The sequence below is a fragment of the Mrakia frigida genome, assembly GCF_051309035.1.
Source record: "Mrakia frigida strain ATCC 22029 unplaced genomic scaffold BDY24scaffold_10, whole genome shotgun sequence".
Taxonomy (NCBI): domain Eukaryota; kingdom Fungi; phylum Basidiomycota; class Tremellomycetes; order Cystofilobasidiales; family Mrakiaceae; genus Mrakia; species Mrakia frigida.
Genome location: NW_027481271.1, coordinates 537,293 through 556,752, shown reverse-complemented (window position 1 = coordinate 556,752; position 19,460 = coordinate 537,293). Strand labels below are relative to the sequence as shown.

Sequence of the window (19,460 nt, the reverse complement as noted above, 5' to 3'; positions counted from 1 at the left end):
TTGTGCTTTTCTCTTTCTTTTTCGGCGTCTCGAAACCCAAAAACCGCAAAAAGCAAAAAAAAAACTCAATCCAACCATCCAACAAATCAACGCGTCCCCTCCCTCAAACCAACTCCTCCCTCACCTTCTCCCACCTCTGCTGATATCCCAACCACTCCTGCTTCACCATCCTCCTCTTGATCATCGGGTTCCAGTCCCTGGACGTGATCGTCGTCGGCGCCCCGACCCAGGCCGTCGTGGCAGGGTCGTCCGAGAGGTACGCTCCCGCGTAGCTTCCTGCTGCAGCAAAGTAGAGCTTGGCTGTTTCCGCTCGAGCTCGAGCGGCTTGACGTTCGGAGCGGGCGAGGGAGTCGGTTTCGGTGAGCTGGTCGGAGATGGAGGAGGAGGAGGGTTTGGGTGGCGACGAGGAGGAGGAGGGAGGAGGAGGAGGAGGGAGGGACACGAGGGGTTTGTTGTCGATAGGGTTGGCTGGGAGAGGGTCGGTTGGTCGTTTTTTTGAGAACGCGTCCACTCCGAGTCCAGCCATAGCGAGGAGTCCGAGGAGGTTGGCTGCTGAGGCTGACGCTCTCGCTGCCGAGTCGACGAGTCGTTGAGCTGGGTGGGCTAGGATCGAGTAGGAGGTGAACTGGTCGCCTGGTTCGGTTGGGAGAACGACTTTCGGGGGAGGGATCCTGGGAAAGAGAAGATGAGAGGGAAGGTCAGCGAACCGAAAAAAAACGTAAACGAGAACGACGCGTCGACGCGTTCGTGCCAATCTCGAAACTCAGACGAAGCGAAACCGAAACCGAAAACGAAGTCCCAGAAACGAGTACTCACGGCAACCACTCTGGCAACACCTTCTTCCCTTCCTTCTTCTTCTTCGGCCTCATCGTCAACAAACACAGAATCTTTGACGACCTCAGCAACGACCTCTGCACGCTCTCCAACACCTCCTTCTCCACCCTCTCCACCTCCTCCTTCGCCTTCCCACCCTTCTTCCTCATCGCAAACCTCACTTCGGCCTCATGCCCATCCACGACCGCCTGGGAAAGCAACAGCGACAGCACATGGAGTCTCTCCGCTGCTGCTCTCTTGCCCTTCTCGAACGCATCCTGCTCCTGCTCCTGCTCCTTCTTCGCCTTCAACGAGACGGAGAGAGCTCTCCGCTTGGTGAACCTCTGCTTGAAATCGGCGAAGCTCGTGTTGAACCCACCTCCCTGGATGGAGAGCATCGGATCTGGGATCTCTGGATCGAGGAGGTCGTGAGCGGACGGAGGGAGGGAGCGAGCGAGGAAGGTTTGGATGGCGAGTTGGGTTTGATGAGCTTCGGGGAGGGAGTTGGGTTTGGATTGGAGGGAGGAGAGGGTGAGGAGGAGGGAGAGGAGCGTTCGGAGACGGGCTGGGGGGAGGGTGGAAGGGTCGAGGGAGGAGAGGAGCGTCGGGAGCGGAGGGAGGATGGAGAGGAGGGCGACGGGTTGGGAAGAAGAGGAGTGATCGGTGGTGTTGGTGTTGGTAGTGAAAGTGGACCAGGAAGGAAGATACGAAGCTATCCTCGACGCGATGGACTTGTTCTCCTCCGAATTTGACGCGTCGTTCTCTCCTCCTCCTCCTCCTCCTCCTCCAACCAACCTCCTCCTCCTCCCCGCTCTCGCTCCCGTCCCATCCCATCCGCAAACCCTCGCAATCCCCCAAACGATCCATTCCTCCCCTCTCTTCCCTCCCTCTTCCCCCCCTACCAACGCTTCCAACCTCCCGACCCTCTCCGCCAACCGTCCCTCCAACGTCTCTGCTCCTCTCACGCCCACGACATCCCTCAACACGCCTTCGTACGCGCCCTTCGCCTTCGCCAAACTCTCCTCGGTTCCGAGATCCTCCCACGCTTCCGCATGCCTCAGCGTGATAGCTTGTCCAGCTTCGTGCTCTCGGATCCTCGGCCGACGACGACCTGAGCGAGCGCCGACGACGGGGGAGGGGAGAGGGAGAGCGAGAGCGTCGTTGGAGGAGGAGGAGATGGACGGAGGGAACCGAACCGACCGAGGGGATTGTTTCAAAGCGTACGAGATGGCTTGAGCGAGGTACAGTTCCGAGGCTGCTGCTCCTCCTTCGGTGACCTTGGAGACTTGGAGAGGATCCAGACGGAGTTCTTTGAGCAAGAACGAGTACGTCGAGTCGAGCGTCGAGTCGAGCACGTTGGGTTCCGAATCGACCGAGGAGAGGGATCCTTGCGGGGTGGTAGAGTTCGAAGACGATGATGCTGAGGAGGAGGAGGAGGAGGTTGTGGTTGTGGTAGTGGTAGTGGTAGGAGTGGAAGTGGAGGAATCGACCTTTCTCTGTTTATCGTACTCCATCTCCTCGACGAGCTGCTTGTCCTCCCAAGCCTGCCTGAGTTGCTGCCTGGCCTTGATCATCTCGAGTTGACCGTAAGCGTCCGTTCCACCCTTGAGACCTCCCGTCCAGTTCTGATCGTTCTCCAACTCCCAGCCGTAACCTCCCACGCGTCGAGCTCCCCACTCCTCCTGTTCCTCCTCCTCTCCTGAAGCTGCTGGTTCAAACATCGCCGAAGGAGCTCTCATCCCCCACAACTCTGCCCACGCCGACTTGGCCAAGTAAGCCGTGTACGAAGCCGTCAAGAAAGCGAGTAATAAACTCGAACTCTTCAGCAAGAACTGGATCAACTCCTGACGAGCGTGGCGAGAGTAGTTGCCATCGTTCCCTTGATCGCGAGCGAACAGGATCGGTAAACTCGCATCCTCGTGAGGACCGGACGAGAAAGCGTTCACCGCGTTGGGAGTTTGGAGATCCGAAGGAGGAGCGGGAGGGCGGAAGAAGGTTGGGAGGACGTTCAGGAGCGTCGTAGAGGGAGGCGAAGGGACGTAGGAAGGAGGCACACGATGAGGGAGCACAGGAGGAGGAGAGCTTCCTTCTTCGAGGCGTTCGTCCGACGGGGGAGGAGGAGGAGGAGGCCTGGGAGGAGAGGGAGGAGGAGGTCCGGAGGAGATGAACCGTCGAGAGGAAAGGAGAACAAGAGCTCGCCGACGAGGGAGAAGCATCGTCGAAGTTGAGAGGGAAGGAGGGAGAGAAGGAGATGGGAGCTCGCCGAGTTGGACCGAGTTCGAGAAAGTGGCCCCTTGCGTTTTATAGAGAGAGAAAAATCGCACATTTGTATGATATGTGAGCGTCGACCGGACATAAGACCGTATGATTCACTCAGGAAGAGTTTCCCTCTCGAAAAATTACAGGATCGAAGCTCAAAAGAAAGAGCGCGTCGCATTCCCTCTCCGGTCTCTTTCTCTTCTCTTTCCATCTCGACGCCGTTCGTTTTTTTGCCCGACTCCATCAAATCCCAATAGAAAAAAAAAGAAAACCCCCAACGAAGCAAGAAACTCCAGCCACGCGCTTCCGTTGTTGTACGAGACTAGCCCGAACGCCGAAGGAAAAAAACGAGAGAGAGAGACCGCCTCGAGAGAGAGCTGATTTTTTGATCCAGAACCCAACCGAGCCTCAACATCCAAGGAAGTCTACGTTTAGTACTGTGAAGAAGGCCGAACGAAGAAGAGGGTGGTCAGTGAATGAGAAGAGGAGAAAAGGGAGGGAGAGAGGGAAAGAAAACGTACGACGTATCCGAGGAGCTTTCCTCCGACGTGCTTCCTTCGAGCCTCGTCGTGGTCCATGATACCGGCCGAGGTGGTGAGGATGATCAATCCGAACGAACGAGCTAGAGTAAAAAAAACGCATATATGTCAGCTGCGAGCTCGATGTGTAGTTGAGAAAGGAGGAAGGGAAGGCAAACTCACCGGGAAGGAGCAAGTTGACCCAAGACTCGATCTCGTCAACCTGGACGTTGAATCGAGGAGAGATAACTCCGGTCTTGTTGAGTCGTCCGTTGAGCTCGATAACGATCTTACCGGCTCGGTGGTCGTCGATGATCTCGAAGTCACCGATGTATCCTGGAGGGTTGGGGCGAGACGAGAAGAAAGGAACGCGACGAAGAGAAAGGGAGGGGAGGCAAGGTCAGTAACAGCTCTTCGAGAACAGGGACGACGACGACATGGAAGGTATGTGGGGATAGAGGAGACGCAAGAGAGAGAGAGATGAGAGAAAGAAGAAGGTAGAAAGAGGAGGAATGTGTCGTCCAAGCCAGTCGCTTCCTCGAGTCGAGGTGAAGGGTGCTCCCGAAGTCGTTGAACTTCGGTCGCCTCGAAGGGAGCTACCAGGATAAAGAGATGACTGTTGTGGTATGATGTATCGAAAGCTTAAAGAAAGGATCCAGTAGGATTTTGGGTCCAAACAGTTATGTTTCGAAGGGAGGGACGAGGCCCAAAAGAGAGAGAGCGAGCTCGAGGGCGAGAAAGTCGCTCGAGTCGGCGAAGGGGAGGGAGGGAGGGGAAGAAAGGATTGCTCGAGAGCGAAGGAGGATAGAAGGGAAGTTGATTCTTCGAGTATAAGGAAGAAGGACTAACCGTGCTGCTGCATGACACCGAGGAATCGGACGACGACCTTGGAGGAAGGTCGGATGAGCACCTGACAAGAAGAAGGAGGAGGAAGGGAGGAGAGGAAGGAGGTCAGCTTCTTCTCTTCCTTTTTTTCCCTGCTGTGATTCCCTCCGAGCTACAAGTTTTCCAAGTAGATCAAGCAGAAAGGTGAGAAGATACACACCTGACGCTTTCCTCGTCGCTCGGCGTTGACGATGTTGTTGAGACAGTCGTTAAGAACGGAGATTCTGACCATTTTGAAGGCTGAAGGAAGGAGAGAGGTTGAGGAGGTTGAGGGGAGAGGTTTGCGAGGAGGTTAGATGCGTCGAAATGGGTGCGTCTTGTTTGCAAAGACGTCCAAGAAGAGGCAGTAAAGGGGACTGAGACGAACGAAAAGGGAAGAACGAGTGAGGTGGTGCTTGAGAGGGAAAGAAAAGGAGGAGGGGAGGGGGAGGGCAGGCAGGATTTCCTTTTCAAACTCCGCCGCCCTTTTCGTCCTTCTTTTCGCCTCTTCTTCCCTCCTCTCTTCTCTTTCTCCTCAGACCTCTTCAAGCTTCAAAGAACTCACTTCAGCAAATATGGTGACTACACGACCGAGACTGCTTCTATCCACCCCCACTCTCACCCTTCGATAAAACCACACCCTCGCCATCCCACTCGAGTGCGAAAAAGGAGAGAAGAGGGTCGTCCTTCCTTCGAGGTCAACCTCCTCCCTTCCCGATTCCCTCCTTCCCTCTCAACACTTCGACTCTCGTCCTCCTACCAGGCCTCTCATTTCAACACAATGGAGGCTGTACTTGAATCTCGCTTGCGAGAGACAAGGTGGGTTTAAAGGGAGGATGGGAGGGAAACGGAGGAACCAAAAGAGGTGTTGCTGGAAGCCCAAAAAGCCGTACCCAACGTTCAAAATAATCGCAACCTCTTCGACACCACACGCTTTCCCTCCCATCCGACCCGCTTTCTCTTCTCTCTCCTGCTCGAGGCGGTCCCTCTGACCATGCTCGTTTTTGTCGCTTCCTCTTTGCTCTCCAGGGACGAGTCAGAACCAAAACCGTCAAGCGAGCTTCGCGAGTCATGATCGAGAAGTACTACCCCAGGCTTACTCTTGATTTCCAGTACGTCTCTCTTCTCTTTTCCTACTCTTCATACCTCTCTCCACCTGCTCGAGCTTGAACTGACTCTCTACCTCTCTTCGTTCCTTCGTTAACAGCACCAACAAGCGAATCGCCGACGAGGTTGCCATCATCCCTTCCAAGCGACTCCGTAACAAGATCGCCGGGTTCACCACTCACCTCATGAAGAGGATTCAGAAGGGACCCGTCAGGGGTATCTCCTTCAAGCTCCAGGAGGAGGAGAGGGAGAGGAAGGACAACTACGTCCCTGAGGTCTCCGCCATCGCCGTCCCTGAAGGTGGACTCGAGGTCGATCCCGACACCAAGGTACGTCTCTCTTTCTATTCGCATCCTCGTCTTGAGGTCTTGCTGGAGGCCGTTGGGCTGGTTTCGAGGAGCTGTGGCCTGGTTGGGACTCGCACGAAGAAACGCTGGAAGCTGACCTTTCTTCTCCCTCTCCTCCCTTCCCTTCCCTCAGGATCTCCTCCGATCCCTCAACATGGACAACATCCCCGTCTCTGTCTCTGCCCCTATCCTCGCCTACACCGCCCCTGAGGTTCGTTCTCCCTTCTTTCCATTTTTCGTCGTTCGAAACTGCGTTCTGACCTTTCCTTCCCTCTCTTCTCTTCTTCCTTCCTCTCAGCGTGGACCCCGAGGAGCCGGACGAGGAGGACGAGTTGTCCCCGGAGCTGGACGAAACTAAGCTACGAGCCCGTCTTGACGAACTCTCCCTTACGTATCTATGCCAACTCACAAGCACTTCGTTCGACGAAAGAGACTGAGAAAGGAAGACGAGAGGAGAGGAGAGCGAAAGGCCTTCGACACATATAGCGTTCTTCCATCGAAAAGGGTCTATCGAACTCTACCATTGCTTTCAGCCTTCCATCGTCGAATCCACTGCTGAAAGTTGAAACTGGGAGGGAGAGAGTGATCCTCGAGACCTTCGACCTTCCTTCATTGAGCTCGACCCCTTCCTTTCCTCCAACTCCCTCCTCCCCTCCCTCCCTTCTTTCTCAAACCGTTCCAACGTACATCTTTTCTCGTCGATCATGACAGCCTGTCTTCGCTTCACTCGCAAGGTCAGCCTCGCTTCCTGAAACCTGCGGCCTCTTCGTCGAGAACAGGAGGAGAGGAGAGAAGGAGATGGTCGAGCTCACACCTCCCTCCTTGCTTTCCCTCCCCCTGCCTTTTCCCCCTCCTCCGTTCGAACGAGCTCAGGTTTTCCAAGACCATCTCAAGATAGAAGGGTGAGTTCTGATCTCTCCGTGGTGTCGCTTTAAGGCAGGGTTAGCAGCAGGAACAGGAATCGAAGCTCATTCGAGCTCGTCTTTCTTTCCCTTCGACCGAGAGAAGGCATGATTTCAAGGTCTTGTCACAGGTCAGCTCGTCCAAAACTGCGCATACATAAGGGGATATATATCTGACTCGCTCGCTATTACTCGTTTCTACAGCTGAGCATCGTTTCTGCGAGACCTGGGCTGGTCAAGGTGAGTCGGCGAGGAAGAGAAAGGGAGAAGTCGGGAGATGGTCTCGTCGAGCTCGTTCGAAGCCCAAATTACGAGTCTTCGAGAGTTTTAGCTTCTCCAGATGCTCTCTGGGAGTGGAACAGTGGCTGATCGTTGGGATGGAGCTCTGAACTTGAGATCTGAGCTCCAGCTGACCTCCTCCCTCTCCGTTCTCGCAGGCGACGCTTCCCGTCACTTCTTCGGGTCGTGAGTCCTACAAATCTCGCTGTTCCTGATCCTTCGGGACGCTGACCTCGTCCTTCTTACTCCAGTAAATCGAGGGAAGACCCTTCACGGCGGAGTACTGGCCTCTCTCACCGGTGAGTGTTAAGTACCTCGAGAGTCGTGGGTTGCGACCTGACCTTCGTTTTTTTCTCTTCTTCTTCAGACACCATGGGATCTCTAGCGCTCTCAAGTCATGGGTACGTCTCGTCCCACAGCTCTTCGATATCCGAGTTCTGAGAGCGGAGGAGAACGCACACGAGCTTCGACGAAGCTCAACCATCCGAAACCTTTGCCTCCTCTTCTTTCGCCTGCAGGCTTCATTACTCCGGCGTGAGTACGGACATGGGAACGACGTGCGTACGGACAGCTGGAACTACAGGCGACGTTCTCAGCATCCAGAGCGAAGTCGTCTCCCTGGGCAGGACGTTGGGCTTTACTCGAATCGAGATGAGGGACTCGAAGGACAGGCTCGTTGCTTTCGGACGTACGTACTCTAGATCCGTTGCCCCCCAAACTCCTTCTGACCCTGGTCTTACATCTTGACAGATCACACCAAGTTCGTCGGCAGAAGTGGGAACCCAGAGGTGAGCTTCATCGAACGCAATGAACGAGCGGATTTGATCGTCGACCTAACAAGACGCGTCTGCCCCGCTTCCTTTCCCTCTTCATCTCCGCTGTTCTTCTTCTGCAGCTCGACGTCAAGTTCGACGAGGACGGAGAGCAGATTTTCCCACCATGATCATGATCGTTGACGAAGAACTAGTTCCTGTTTTTCGGTCGAGGGAAAGAACAGGCAGTCGAGAAAGCGAGAGACCGAATCGTGGCGCTGTTGATTCGATCTCTCTTTCCTCTCAGGTCTCAGTGGGCGAAACCCAAAACAGGCGGTGGGCTGGCCCTGGCCTCCTCCCTTCCTTCACCTTTTCACCTTTGCTCTCGACCATCATCCCTTCGCTTTTCACCACTTTTTCCTTCGACTTCTTCTCTCCCTTCCCTCTCGACGGAGCATGGGAGACAACCCTTTTCGCGACTCGCGACTCAACCCTTTCGCCGGAACCTCGTACTCCTTCGATTCTGGAACCTCAGCTCACCCTCCTCAAAACGACTTCTCTGTCCGTTCCACCAACAACAACCAATCATCCTTCCAACGAGCCGACTCTCCGAACGACGACGCAGCCTACAACGACCAACACCCACCTCAGAGGGACGACTCCTTCAGCTACGCTCCCAACAGCAATGCCATCCCTCTCTCCTCCATTCCTCCTTCCTCAGCTGCCTATGGAGGTCCCAACAGTGCAGATGGATCCTACACCTCTCCGAATCGACTCACAACTTCAGCCTCAGCGGGAGGGCTGAACCAACGTCGGCCTTCGGCTGGACTTTCGGACGTCGGATCCTACATGTCGAACGGGAACGCTGGGAGGAGAGCCGCTTCGATACGATCAGCGGGGACGATGGGAGGAGCGAGGTCGTTCATTTCGATGAGGAGTACGGGGACGACCAACAGGAAGGCTTTCGTCAGTACGAGGCTGAAGGGAGAGATCTACAAGCCTTGGTTGGAGAATCCTGATCCTGCTCAGAAGTGGGCGAGGTGGATCATCATCGGGAGTGTGATTCTTGGGTTTGGGATTGTGGGGCTTCGTGAGTCGCTCCTTCCTTCGACCTTCCTTCAAGCTACTGAGCCACTCGGATGGAAGCCTGATCTCTTCTTCTGATTTCCACAGTGTGCTGGGATGGTTACCGAACGACTCCTCACATTGGGAAGCTCTGTTTGGTCATGGAGGACAACTTCGAGACGCTCGACACGACCAAGTGGCAGCGAGAGGTCAACATCGGAGGTTTTGGGTCAGTTTCACGTCTCTCGAGCTCGAACTGCAGCCTCCAAGAAGTTTTCTTGTTCTTTCTGACTCTTCTCGAACCTCCTTCCTTCCTACTAGAAACGGCGAGTTCGACTGGACGACGGACGACGACGCCAACACCTTCGTCGAAGACAACACTCTTTACATCGTGCCAACTCTCACCAGCGACATCCTCACCGATGCTCAAATCAACAACGGATACACGCTTAACCTTACCGACACCTGCACAGCCTCTAATACCACTGGACCCAACTGCATCAGGACCAGTAACTCGACGACGGGAACCATGCTTCCGCCGGTTCGATCCGCTCGACTCACGACCAAGCTGAGCCACAACATCCGCTATGGAAAGGTCGAGTTCCAAGCCAAGATGCCTACCGGGTAAGCCGATGGTCTCTTTTTGTCCGATTGATCTGTGCTGCGAGGGAGACTCCTTTGGAGAGACACGAGGCGAAGAACGAAGCTCACGCGACTTTCCTTCCCCTTTTGTGATTTCTTTTCCTCCAGAGATTGGCTATGGCCAGCCATCTGGATGCTTCCTACCGAGAACTACTATGGAGCTTGGCCTATCAGTGGAGAGATCGATGTGAGTGCCCTCTACCCCTTCTCGTCTACTTTGGGAGCTGATCAAGTCGACCTTCTCTTTTTGCCCAGATCATCGAGGGACGAGGAAACGCTGCGAGCTACGCGTTCCAAGGGCTCAACTACATCACCTCTGCTTTGCACTGGGGGCCTTCGAAAGGTCTGGATCGATATTACTGGACTTGGGGATGGATCGTGAGTCTCTACTCGTCCTCTCCCTCCCGTCGCGTTTCCGAAGCTCATCGTCCCTCGTCTTCACCTTCTTCCTCATCAGGAACAACGTCGTAGATACTACAACAGCGGCTACCGTACATACGGACTGGAATGGACCGACAAGTATCTCTGGACTTGTGAGTTGAATCCTCCCTCGGCTCTGACTTCGCCTCGAGAGGTCGAGGCTGAACCGCGTTCTTGCCCTCCTCAGACGTCGACTCTCGGATCAACCAGATGGTCGCTCTGGACTTCACGAAGGAGAACTTCTTCAAGAGAGGAAAGTTCCCTTCCGTCGTCGCCAACGGGACCGATCAGATTACCCTCGTCAATCCTTGGATCAAGAGCTACAACAACTCTGCTCCCTTTGACCGATGTGAGTTTCACTCTCTTTCTTTCTTCCCTCGAAGTATGCGAGACTCATCGAGCTGCCTTCTTACAGCTTTCTACCTCATCATGGACGTTGCCGTCGGAGGAACGAACGGATGGTTCCCTGATGGAGTTGGAGACAAGCCTTGGGTCGATTCGGCGTCGAGTGCGGTCAACGACGTGAGTTTTCCTCCGCCCTTCTTCGACATCGACGTATCGTTGTTGGCTGAACATTCTTCGACCTTCGTTATCTTTAACTTCAGTTCTACAACGCGACTGCAAAGTGGTATCCAACGTGGCCAACAGACCCCAAGGAGAGAGGAATGGCGATCAAGAACCTGAAGATGGTTCGTTCCCTCTCGCCTTCCTTTTGCTTTGTATACCCTTTTCTGCTCGAAATACTGATCAGACGTCTTCGCTCGCACTCTTCCCTCCTCACAGTGGCAATCGTGCTAGTCGAGTTCGAGGTTGGGTTGAGGTGTGACGAGACGCGACCGTCTCGTTTGTTTTTGTTTCCCTGTTGCTTTGTGATTTCTCGTCCATCTCTTTAGACCCTTCGCCTTATTTATCTCTCTCTATTTATCTTACTTGTCGTAGATTCGTGCTCGGCGCCTCTGTTCTAGTTCGTCCCTACCTCAGCGAGATCTGGGAGGATGTGAGGAGAGATCAGGAGAGGAGCGAGCAAGAAGGTCATCAAAAAAAAAGAAAACGAAGGCACGTCGTTACAGTATGAATCCGAGAAAGTGCAGCAACAAAAAAGGAGGGCAAAGAGAGGGGTAACACGAAGAGAGCGAGAAGGGAATCGGGGGCGTGAAGAGTTCGTTGAGAGCAAAGTGAGGTCGGAAAAAGGGAACGAAATGCAAGGGTCCGAGAAATAGAACGAAATAAGGCAAAGACCGATAAGCAAAGAGAATGAAGAAGTCAAAGAAGAGAAGTAGCAAGAGCAAGAGAGGAATGAAGTGAGATCAGAACTTCCTTGTGGGTGCGTCGTTCATGTTAGACGAGCGAGGTAGAGGAGCAGGCGAGTTGAAGAGGCTCTTGGATTGTTCGACACGAGACGAGCCTGAAATTAAGAGGTGCACAGATGAGTCAGCATTGCCAAGCCCGACCGACGAAAAAGAGAGACGAGCGAAATGGGAGAAAAGGAAAGACTCACCCTTCAACTTCTCCATGTCGTGCTCGATCGTGACCCTCCTGGCGGCTCTCGCTTGCGAGTTCGACCTCTGGTGGCCAGCGTGAGGAAGAGGAGGAGGTTTGGGAGATCCGGAGATGTAGGAGGAGAGGTGAGATCCGTTGGGAGTGGAGGGGAGGATTCGATTCTCGGAGGAGGTGGATTCGGCGAGGGCTGAGAAGGGTCGAGCCTTTCGGAGAGGCGTGGATGTAGGAGGAGGAGCAGGGATCGATGGGAGAGAAGGTGGTGAGGATCCTCGTGGAGTTGAGGGTGCAAGGGAGTCGACCATGGAGGAGAGAGAGGAGGAGGTAGAGTACGAGGTTGGGAGTTGACCTGGCTGCTGTTGCTGGGGAGGAGAGTCGTGGTTGAAGGAGAAGGAGCTGGAAGGGGTTCCGCTGAGAAGCTGGTTGATGATCTCATCGTTCCGTTTGGCAGCCTGGGGAGAAGAGAGTGAAGAAGAGACTGATCAGCAAAGGAGAGACGGCGGAGGCGAGACGCAAACAAGATTGGACTGACCGTGTGCCAGATTCCCATCTTGAGGCTCTGCTGCGACAAGAGCTCCCTCTGTGTGCTGATAGTTTGATTCACTGAGAAGAGAACAAAGCAAAATGAGTAAGCCTCGGTTCAGTGAGAGGCGAGAAGTAACGTCGAACTCACGTCTCGCTATCTCCTCCTTGTCCTCCGAAACGGCGTCCATTCGACTCGATAGAGTGTAAGGAAGGTTGGAAGTCGGCAAAGGTCGTCGACTCTCTCGAAGAGACCCGGAGTGGTGGAGGTTGAGACCTTCGGAGATGCTAGGGGAAGCTGGGATCCCCTTTCGAGGGGATGGCGACGGCGAGACGTTCGACGGAGAAGGACGAGCGAGGAGTTGCTTGTTGAGGCTCTCGACTCGTTGAGCCATCGTTGAGAGTTCAGACTCCATTCGGGCAGCCTTGATGGCGTCTTCGTCTCGAGCTTCGGCGACCGACGAAAGTTCCTGAGCGGCTTCCTCGACGCGACGTTTCAACTCGGAGACGTGAGACTCGGACGCTGATCTGGCGAGGCGAGATTCCTCCAGCTCCTTTCGGAGGTCGTCCATCTCCTTCGACGACGAAGATTCTTGGGTGATCGAAGCTTCCTGAGCCTCGGCGAGCTGGGTTCGTAGGACCTCCATCTCCTGCGACGACGATTGGTTTCCGACGATCCGAGCCTGTTCAGCGGCCGCAAGTTGGATTCGAAGCTCCTGGACCTCCTTCGACGTTTCCTGGGACTCGAGGTTCCGTCGCTGCTCAGCCTCGACGGCTTGGGTTCGTAGCTGCTCGATCTCTCGACGCTCACTCTCCAACTGCCTCTCGAGGTCCTCCGTCCAAACTCGATCCGCCGACGAACTCGTAGCGAGAGTACTGACTGCCTCCTCGACTTTGGAACGAAGAGCTTGGGCCTCGACTTCGTGCTCGGAAGCTTGACGGAGCAACTGATCCTCCAAGTTGGAGATCCTGAGCTGGACGATGTCCGAAGGTTCCGTGGTCGCAATGAGGTTGTCCCTTTCCTTCTTGGTCTTCTCGAGTTCCTCCTCCATCGTTTCCGCCTCCTGCTTCCGACGATCCTCGAGTTCGGCGAGTCTTGTCCCAAGCGAGTCGACTTGGCTTTGGAGTTCGGCCTGGGAAGACCTCGCACTCTCGACGAAGGCGTCTCGAGAGGATTCGGCGGCGAGGAGTTGAGCTTGAAGAGCTCCGACCTGATCGTCCTGCTCCCTCATCTGAGATCGGAGAGAAGCGATGGTGTCCTGGAGGGTAGAGACCGACGACGATTGGACCTTTGCTGACATCCCGTCTTGCTCCCGTTGCTTGACGAGGTCGTCGACCTGAGCCTGCAGTCGAACAAGCTCTTCCCTCGAAGACGCTCGTTCCGTCGAGACCGAGTCGAGATCCTGTCGAAGTTTCGAGAGGGTGGTGGCTGATTCCTCTCCTTCGGCGGAGAGGGAGAGGAGGTTGGTTTGGAGAGTTTGGATCTCGGCTTGGAGAGTTGCAACGAGAGCGTCTCGTTCGGCGATGAGGGTAGTTTCCGAAGCTTGGAGCTGAGCGAGACGCGTCCGAAGGTCGACCAGTTCCGCTTCGAGAACAAGCTCCTGCAGAGGACGAGACGAGAGAGAGCATCAGCAAGGAAAAGGGGGTCGATTCAGGACGAAGAAAGAGCGACTCACCTTAGCGTTCGAAGCCTCCTCCGATAAAGCACCCATCCCAACACCCAACATCCTATCACCACGTCGAGCTTTGCCGATGCTTCCAGCCGCATCCTCATCCACCACTCCGAGAGCGCTAACGTGTCTCCTCTGAAGACCGAGAGGAGCTCCAGACGGTACTCCGAGACCCAACCCGTTGTTGGGGACGTCACTGATCCGACGTCGTCTTGATCGAGAAGGCTCTTGAGGAGACCCACTGGAAGAAGAGACGAAGTCCTCGCTTCGAAGGGTGAACTCGGAGCTGCAGAATCGACGAGAAGCGCGTCAGTGATTCGACGAGAGGAGGAGAGAGAACGGCAACTCGGAGACTCACATGGCGTGGATCTGACTCTGAAGCTTCGTTCGTTTCAGCTCCAGTTGGTACACCTCCTGCTCGTACTGTAAAACCGTCGAGAAAGAAGAGAGTGAGCTGAGAAAACAAAAGAAAGAGGAGGAGATGAACGCACCTTGGCCATTTCCGATTTAACATCCTCAAGCCTCTGCTTCTCGGACTCGAGCTCCTCCCCGTCCTCACTGTCACTGCAGTCATCGGGATTTGGCGAGTCACGCTGAGAGGGAACCTGGATAGCGGCGAGTTGAGCTCTGAGAGAAGCGATCTCGTTCTCGTACAGCTGGATGACCGACTCGTCGGACGCGACCTGGAACGAAGAAGGGGAGGAAGGAAGGGATATAGAGTGTCAGAAACAGTTCGATTCACGACGCAAAGGGTGCGAGGTACACTCACTGTTCCTCGCTCGGCCTTCGTTACGACTCGAGACGCTCGACGGGCAAACTTCAGAGTAGCTGTGAAGAGAGAAAGGTTCAGCTCCTCATTCGGGGGAAAGTTCGAGATCTTGCGACGTACCGACAGCCTCGAACGCGTGCTTCTCCTCTGTTCAAGCAGAAAAGCATGCAGGGAAAGTGAGCCCACGAAAACGAAGAGGCGAGGGGAAGAAAAGGGGGAATCAAGCTCACCAAACGAGACCGTGCAGATCACAGCGATCCTAGCATGTCCACTGAGCGAGTCTTGAAGTAATCGGGTGAGTTTGGAGTTCCGGTAGGGGATGTGGCTGGGAAGATAGAAGGAGGAAGAGGTTCAGCGACCACGCGTCTCGAAGCTGAGCGAAAAGACGGAACAGGACTCACGAAGAAGCTGAGTTGGGTTCGGTGAGCTTCTCGATGACGGTCGAGAGGACCAGAAGACTGTATAGGAAAGCAAGAAAGTCAGAACTCGTTGAACCGATCTGCCACACGCGTGAGGAAGAGAGACGATCTCACCTCTTGTTGATGTAGGCTCCCTCCTTCTGTCGAGCCACGTCGGACGCTGCTTTCTCCGAGCCAGCAAGATCGATGAGGTTCTAGATGAAGGAGTAGTACCGGAATGCGATTAGTTTCAAGGTGAGCGGGAAGGTTTCACGAGAGAGACTCACAAGCCGACTCAGCTGAGTTGGACCACTTGCTGGCGCATCCGAGCTCGAATCCAACCGGACGGGACGAGATTCGATGGTCTGTAGGTGAAGGAACATTGTAATGATCAGCTGGCGTCGTTCGAAATGGGGAAAGAGACAACGAACGATGGTGAAGATGGAATGAGAACGGGACGATTGTTCGTTGAAGTCGGTCTTTCCAGACTTGCGATTCGAGTGTCCGATCTTGAGAAGCCTTTGAACATCCTCAGGATTCCTCACGGTGTCTGTGAAGTGAGGCAACGGGTGTCAGTCCCTCCTCAGAGTACTCGTCGACGAGAAACGAAGCAAAGAAAAACGCGTCCGAGCTCACTCTGCTGAAGGTTTCGAACACATATCCGACCGTTCAGCTCGTGAACACTGGGAACGATGAGAGCTCCAGGGTTGAGAAGATCCTTGAACTGCTCGTTGTAGAGCTGGTTCGAGGCAAAGGGGAGCAGGGTCAGTACAGAAGAAGAGCAGAACGGAGGGAAGGTCCGTCCCTTGAACTGACCTCGAGGTACGAGACTCTCAGGGTCGTCTCTCTTGTGGGATCCGAGTCGATAACGTCGAAGATCTGGTCGATAGCTCGAGGGATGACTCCAGGATCTTCGGGAACTCCAGCCTGAAGAAGGAAGAAGAAGCAGGGAAGAGAGAGTGAGCGGAGGAGGAGGAGCGAAAGGGAGGAGAGAGTAAGCTCACCATCGTGTACGTCTTTCCTGACCCAGTCACTGAGGCGGCAACAAGAGCGGACGTTAGCTGAGCCTTTCCTACACCCATCGAGAGCTCTTCACTCACTTCCATAAGCAAACACAGTCCCATCGAAGCCGTCCATGGCCGCTGAGACGAGAGGCGAGACGACTCGCTCGAAGAGCTCGGACGTTGGTGTTGGTGGGAGATGCAGGTGGTCTTCGAGCCAAGAATCCACATCTCCTAGTCAGCTCAGTCCTCAATCTGCCACAAACATCCTCCCAGGGTCGACTCACCAACAGTAAACTCGCTCTCCTGCTCCCTTCCCTTCGTAACTCCTCCCCTCTTCTTGTTGTTCGGATGCTCTGTTCCTAGCGAGATGGTGTTGGTCTCGGTGGAGCAATCGTAGAGAGGTGAATCTGGTAGAGGTGGTTTCATTCTGGAGCATACAAAAGAGGTGGAGGAGGGTGAGTCAGTTCCTGAGCTCGATTCAAAACAAGAACGAGCGAAGGAGGGAAGGGAGAGAGTCGTTCGTTCAACCACCTCCTTTCCTTCTTCACCTTCACGGAAGTCCATCCTCCATGACTGCCCTTGACCCTACCCTTGAGAGCTCATACATCCCTAAGAAGGTTCTGAGGCTCACCTGACGCAAACCAAAACTCTGTCGCTATCTCCAGCAGTTGACGTCTCTCCTCCCTTCTCCTTCCTGACCTCGGCTCTCGTCAGTGTCGAAGGAAGTCTGCCTCTCCCTGGAAGTCCTCTAGGACCCCCGACCTTCTTCTCCTTCTCCACGGGAGCGTAGCCTACGACCTTTCGAGGCTTAGTTGGGGAGGATGGATTCTCTGGTAGTTCCCAGTCCGAATCGATGTCGTCGGTTGGAGGAACGTCGATGGAAGAGGAGGAAGTCGGAAGAGGAGGTTGTCGACGAGAGAAGCTGGGAGAGGATGGAATTCCGACGGAGGCGATGGTTTGTGAAGAGCGAGAGCGTGGTATAGGTGGTGGATGCATCGTGCAAGAAGGAGGAAGGGAGGAAGGAGGAGGGATGCTGGTCGTTTGAAGTTGAGCTTGCGCTCTGTTGATCGACGAGGAGGCGAAGGCAGTCGCGCGAGGTTTTATTTTATTTTTCCTCCTCGCGTCGTGAATAAAGAGACCAGAGATGCGATAGGGAGGACAGAGAATAGTGCAGTACGTACGTAGACGAAAAGCGGGACAACAAATGAAACCTAAGCAAAGTAATAATGAAAGACCCCTCCTCAATCGGAACGCTTCTTCGTGCTCCCTCCCGAGCCAACTCTCGACAGCTCCTTCTCTCTCTCTTCCGAAAACGCCACCACTCCCTCCGTCTCCATCTCACTAACAATGTACTGCATGTCTAATCCGTACGTCTCGGTCGTCCGAGGGAGGTTGGGAGGTCGGACGAGAGGAGAAGTCGAGGGCTCGACGACATCGTGTTTTCCGAGAGTTGGAATGGCGAGAGGAGGGGAGGACGAGGACGAGCTCGTGGTAGCCTGAGATCGCTAGAAAAAGCAGTGAGAGACTGAAGGTCAGCGTTGGGTTCGAGACGGAGGACAAAGGAGAAAAAGAGAAACCGGCCAAACGGCACGCGACGCACCTTCGATCCTTTCTCAAGATCATCATTCCCCTTCTTCCGCACCCTCCCAACGATCCGTTCGAAGAGAGTTGAATCCTGAGTAGAAGTTCCTTCCTCGCCCGATGAGAATTCGGCGGCTCGAACGGGGTTCTGGTTCGCGGCGCGTTGCATCTCGAGCGGTCGACAGATTGAAGTGAGAGCTGTGATGGTATATATTTTATGGAGGATGAAGAGCCCGACGACGCCGAGGGTGTAGTTGGTTCCGGAAAGATAGATCCCACAGATCGTGAGCTGGAGAGTTGCCAATCCGACTCCGTTCGCGATGAGAATCGTCGTCAAAGAATCGAGCATCTTGTTGGTCCCACCGAATCCGATCTCTCCACCACTCGATTTCCTGAGCTCCCATGTGAGCGTTCCAGCGAGAAGGAGATCGGTGAACTGAAAGGAAGGAGGAAAGTCAGGATCTCAAAGGTCGACGCGTCGTTCGTCGTCGAAGAAAAGAAAGGAAGAGGACTCACTGCTGAGGTGCAGAGGTTCACTGAGAGCATGATGGCATACCAATCAAGAATCCCTTCAGGAATATCTCCACCGGACCACTGCTTGGCTTGAACCCAAAGAGCAACGACAGCTCCAGTTCCACTGAAGGAGAGAGAAACGAAAACGACGCGTCGACTGTCAGCCTCGTCCTCTCCACTCTCTTCGATGACTTGGGCGGCTCGTAGATAAGAATCCCCCCCTCCTGAACTTCTGACTCACCTCAAGGCAGCAGCAGCGATTCCGAAACCAAGCACCCAGGCGAAGACGATTCGCCAACGTCGAGTCCAAAACTCTAAGGACCTCGCGAAATCGAGAGCCTTCCTGGCGAGCAGGATGTGAGGGATCATCATCAGGAAGATACCTGTGAGATAAGAGGCCGAGGGAGAACAGAACAGAGAGTCAAAAAAACGTCAAGAGGAGAGCGGCTGAGAGACGAAGAACGACGTCGACGCTTCTGCGAACGATCAACAAACTCACCTGAGAAGTGACCGATAAAAACGACGGAAGCGGTTCCAGCCCAGCGAAGCCATTCGTAGTTCTCTATAAGATCCGAGTAGCATCAGAAGAGAAGCGAAAGATTTCAGCAAGGTTGTCGTTGTCAGAGGTTAAAAGAGAAAGAGTTGAGCCAAGAGCCGAAAAGAGAGACATTCTCACCGGTTCGTTCCATGATCTCTATGATTCCGATTTGATTGGTTGACGTTTGCCATATATTGAAGAGGAGTAGAACCTTCGAAGGGAGAAGATGGGAAGAGGATGAGTTTTCTCGAGAGGTTGTAGAGGAAAAGAAGAGGGGAGGTGAAACCGAGCTCACCAGGACGGTCCATCGGATGGCGCGCGAGTGATTGGGGAAGTCTCTCCAGTAGGCCACGCACTGAACCTGGAGAGGGTCGGAGCCGAGGAAGAGCGGAGTGAGAAAAGAGCACGGACGTATAGAGAGAAGAGAAGGGGAGGGCGAGGACTCACGGTTACAACTCCCATCAAAATCGAGTCCAACAAGACTCCGACCAGCATGTTCTTCAGAAGAGTCGCTGGAGACTGTGGAAGGTCACCTGAGAGGGTAGGCGCTCTCCTGGCTATGGATTCGAGAGCGTTCATCCTTTGGAACGGAAGAGACGAAAGAGAGGGAGGAAGGATTGGGGAGGGGTGCGTCTGAGGGAACGAGAAAGCTTTGCTGGTGCTGGGAGGTAAAGGTGGGAGGTAGGGAGGAAGTTTGGTTGGGCTAGACGGTGATGGTTTGGAGGAAAGGGCAGTGAAAGAGCCTAGAACAAGGGAAGGTGTCTGAGACTGGACTTGTGTCGGATAGAAACCTTCGATCAATCTGCCTCTCCTCGACCGTCGGCGCCAATGTTTTTTCTGTCTTTTCTGCGACGCGACGCGTCTCTCTGCAGCACTATAAAAAAAATACGAAGCCTCGACTCCATCGACTCGATTCAGGGAATGAAAAGGCGGAGAGGGGAGGGGGAGCAGACTGCTCGGCCACGTCGGAGAGAGGACGTCCCTCTCGAAAGAAGCCCTG

General features: G+C 54.5%; 7 protein-coding genes across 7 annotated transcripts; 3 read left to right on the top strand and 4 right to left on the bottom strand.

The window, feature by feature from the left end:
* Positions 1-348: 348 nt before the first annotated feature.
* BDY24DRAFT_434121 (uncharacterized protein) lies at positions 349-3,029 on the bottom strand (the record flags this gene model as incomplete). The annotated part of the gene is made up of 2 exons (XM_076644142.1): positions 349-671; positions 817-3,029. Coding segments are annotated over 2 exons (2,535 nt in total), but the record flags the coding sequence as incomplete, so codon positions are not given.
* Positions 3,030-3,297: 268 nt separating this feature from the next.
* Positions 3,298-4,872, bottom strand: BDY24DRAFT_384831 (uS8 family ribosomal protein). Its single transcript, XM_076639877.1, has 5 exons — positions 4,636-4,872; positions 4,440-4,500; positions 3,774-3,926; positions 3,594-3,694; positions 3,298-3,509 (listed from the first exon to the last, which is right to left on the bottom strand). Exons 1-5 carry the CDS (start codon positions 4,705-4,707, stop codon positions 3,504-3,506), a joined length of 393 nt encoding a protein of 130 aa, XP_076498032.1. The 5' UTR covers positions 4,708-4,872; the 3' UTR covers positions 3,298-3,503.
* A 120-nt stretch (positions 4,873-4,992) lies between these two features.
* BDY24DRAFT_384828 (putative RPS17B-ribosomal protein S17.e.B) lies at positions 4,993-6,322 on the top strand. The gene is made up of 5 exons (XM_076639876.1): positions 4,993-5,032; positions 5,484-5,566; positions 5,662-5,890; positions 6,042-6,119; positions 6,207-6,322. The coding sequence occupies exons 1-5, from the start codon at positions 5,030-5,032 to the stop codon at positions 6,264-6,266; spliced, it is 453 nt and encodes a 150-aa protein (XP_076498031.1). The 5' UTR covers positions 4,993-5,029; the 3' UTR covers positions 6,267-6,322.
* A 162-nt stretch (positions 6,323-6,484) lies between these two features.
* On the top strand, positions 6,485-8,050 carry BDY24DRAFT_384822 (PaaI family thioesterase). Its single transcript, XM_076639875.1, has 10 exons — positions 6,485-6,642; positions 6,782-6,810; positions 6,917-6,941; positions 7,015-7,050; positions 7,248-7,275; positions 7,341-7,388; positions 7,457-7,490; positions 7,608-7,777; positions 7,840-7,877; positions 7,985-8,050. The coding sequence occupies exons 1-10, from the start codon at positions 6,613-6,615 to the stop codon at positions 8,030-8,032; spliced, it is 486 nt and encodes a 161-aa protein (XP_076498030.1). The 5' UTR covers positions 6,485-6,612; the 3' UTR covers positions 8,033-8,050.
* A 133-nt stretch (positions 8,051-8,183) lies between these two features.
* On the top strand, positions 8,184-10,908 carry BDY24DRAFT_384809 (concanavalin A-like lectin/glucanase domain-containing protein). The gene is made up of 10 exons (XM_076639874.1): positions 8,184-8,931; positions 9,015-9,135; positions 9,228-9,530; positions 9,657-9,735; positions 9,804-9,926; positions 10,006-10,081; positions 10,156-10,317; positions 10,384-10,490; positions 10,574-10,657; positions 10,752-10,908. The coding sequence occupies exons 1-10, from the start codon at positions 8,298-8,300 to the stop codon at positions 10,764-10,766; spliced, it is 1,704 nt and encodes a 567-aa protein (XP_076498029.1). The 5' UTR covers positions 8,184-8,297; the 3' UTR covers positions 10,767-10,908.
* An 81-nt stretch (positions 10,909-10,989) lies between these two features.
* On the bottom strand, positions 10,990-16,865 carry BDY24DRAFT_384804 (kinesin motor domain-containing protein). Its single transcript, XM_076639873.1, has 19 exons — positions 16,113-16,865; positions 15,925-16,035; positions 15,829-15,857; positions 15,641-15,751; positions 15,461-15,563; positions 15,256-15,374; positions 15,112-15,189; positions 14,960-15,039; positions 14,828-14,884; positions 14,657-14,751; positions 14,547-14,573; positions 14,427-14,485; positions 14,149-14,340; positions 14,016-14,080; positions 13,664-13,943; positions 12,139-13,588; positions 11,998-12,068; positions 11,467-11,917; positions 10,990-11,373 (listed from the first exon to the last, which is right to left on the bottom strand). The coding sequence occupies exons 1-19, from the start codon at positions 16,390-16,392 to the stop codon at positions 11,276-11,278; spliced, it is 3,756 nt and encodes a 1,251-aa protein (XP_076498028.1). The 5' UTR covers positions 16,393-16,865; the 3' UTR covers positions 10,990-11,275.
* A 9-nt stretch (positions 16,866-16,874) lies between these two features.
* BDY24DRAFT_384798 (DUF6534 domain-containing protein) lies at positions 16,875-19,184 on the bottom strand. The gene is made up of 8 exons (XM_076639872.1): positions 18,908-19,184; positions 18,756-18,821; positions 18,599-18,671; positions 18,422-18,484; positions 18,164-18,305; positions 17,926-18,046; positions 17,429-17,845; positions 16,875-17,324 (listed from the first exon to the last, which is right to left on the bottom strand). The coding sequence occupies exons 1-8, from the start codon at positions 19,037-19,039 to the stop codon at positions 17,070-17,072; spliced, it is 1,269 nt and encodes a 422-aa protein (XP_076498027.1). The 5' UTR covers positions 19,040-19,184; the 3' UTR covers positions 16,875-17,069.
* Positions 19,185-19,460: the final 276 nt, after the last annotated feature.

Coding starts and splice junctions, on each gene's coding strand:
- BDY24DRAFT_384809 (XM_076639874.1), top strand. CDS start 8,298: ATGGGAGACAACCCTTTTCGCGACTCGCGACTCAACCCTTTCGCCGGA. Junction 8,932..9,014: donor GTTTGGGATTGTGGGGCTTC/GTGAGTCGCTCC, acceptor TGATTTCCACAG/TGTGCTGGGATGGTTACCGA. Junction 9,136..9,227: donor GTCAACATCGGAGGTTTTGG/GTCAGTTTCACG, acceptor CCTTCCTACTAG/AAACGGCGAGTTCGACTGGA.
- BDY24DRAFT_384804 (XM_076639873.1), bottom strand. CDS start 16,392: ATGGACTTCCGTGAAGGTGAAGAAGGAAAGGAGGTGGTTGAACGAACG. Junction 16,036..16,112: donor GGAGAGCGAGTTTACTGTTG/GTGAGTCGACCC, acceptor CTTGGCTCGAAG/ACCACCTGCATCTCCCACCA. Junction 11,918..11,997: donor AGATGGGAATCTGGCACACG/GTCAGTCCAATC, acceptor TCTTCTCCCCAG/GCTGCCAAACGGAACGATGA.
- BDY24DRAFT_384831 (XM_076639877.1), bottom strand. CDS start 4,707: ATGGTCAGAATCTCCGTTCTTAACGACTGTCTCAACAACATCGTCAAC. Junction 4,501..4,635: donor AGCGACGAGGAAAGCGTCAG/GTGTGTATCTTC, acceptor TCTTCTTGTCAG/GTGCTCATCCGACCTTCCTC. Junction 3,927..4,439: donor CGGTGTCATGCAGCAGCACG/GTTAGTCCTTCT, acceptor CCAACCCTCCAG/GATACATCGGTGACTTCGAG.
- BDY24DRAFT_384822 (XM_076639875.1), top strand. CDS start 6,613: ATGACAGCCTGTCTTCGCTTCACTCGCAAG. Junction 7,276..7,340: donor TCCCGTCACTTCTTCGGGTC/GTGAGTCCTACA, acceptor TTCTTACTCCAG/TAAATCGAGGGAAGACCCTT. Junction 7,389..7,456: donor AGTACTGGCCTCTCTCACCG/GTGAGTGTTAAG, acceptor CTTCTTCTTCAG/ACACCATGGGATCTCTAGCG.
- BDY24DRAFT_384828 (XM_076639876.1), top strand. Junction 5,567..5,661: donor AGGCTTACTCTTGATTTCCA/GTACGTCTCTCT, acceptor CTTCGTTAACAG/CACCAACAAGCGAATCGCCG. Junction 5,891..6,041: donor AGGTCGATCCCGACACCAAG/GTACGTCTCTCT, acceptor CCCTTCCCTCAG/GATCTCCTCCGATCCCTCAA.
- BDY24DRAFT_384798 (XM_076639872.1), bottom strand. CDS start 19,039: ATGAACGCTCTCGAATCCATAGCCAGGAGAGCGCCTACCCTCTCAGGT. Junction 18,485..18,598: donor AGAGATCATGGAACGAACCG/GTGAGAATGTCT, acceptor CGGATCTTATAG/AGAACTACGAATGGCTTCGC. Junction 18,306..18,421: donor TTTTATCGGTCACTTCTCAG/GTGAGTTTGTTG, acceptor CTTATCTCACAG/GTATCTTCCTGATGATGATC.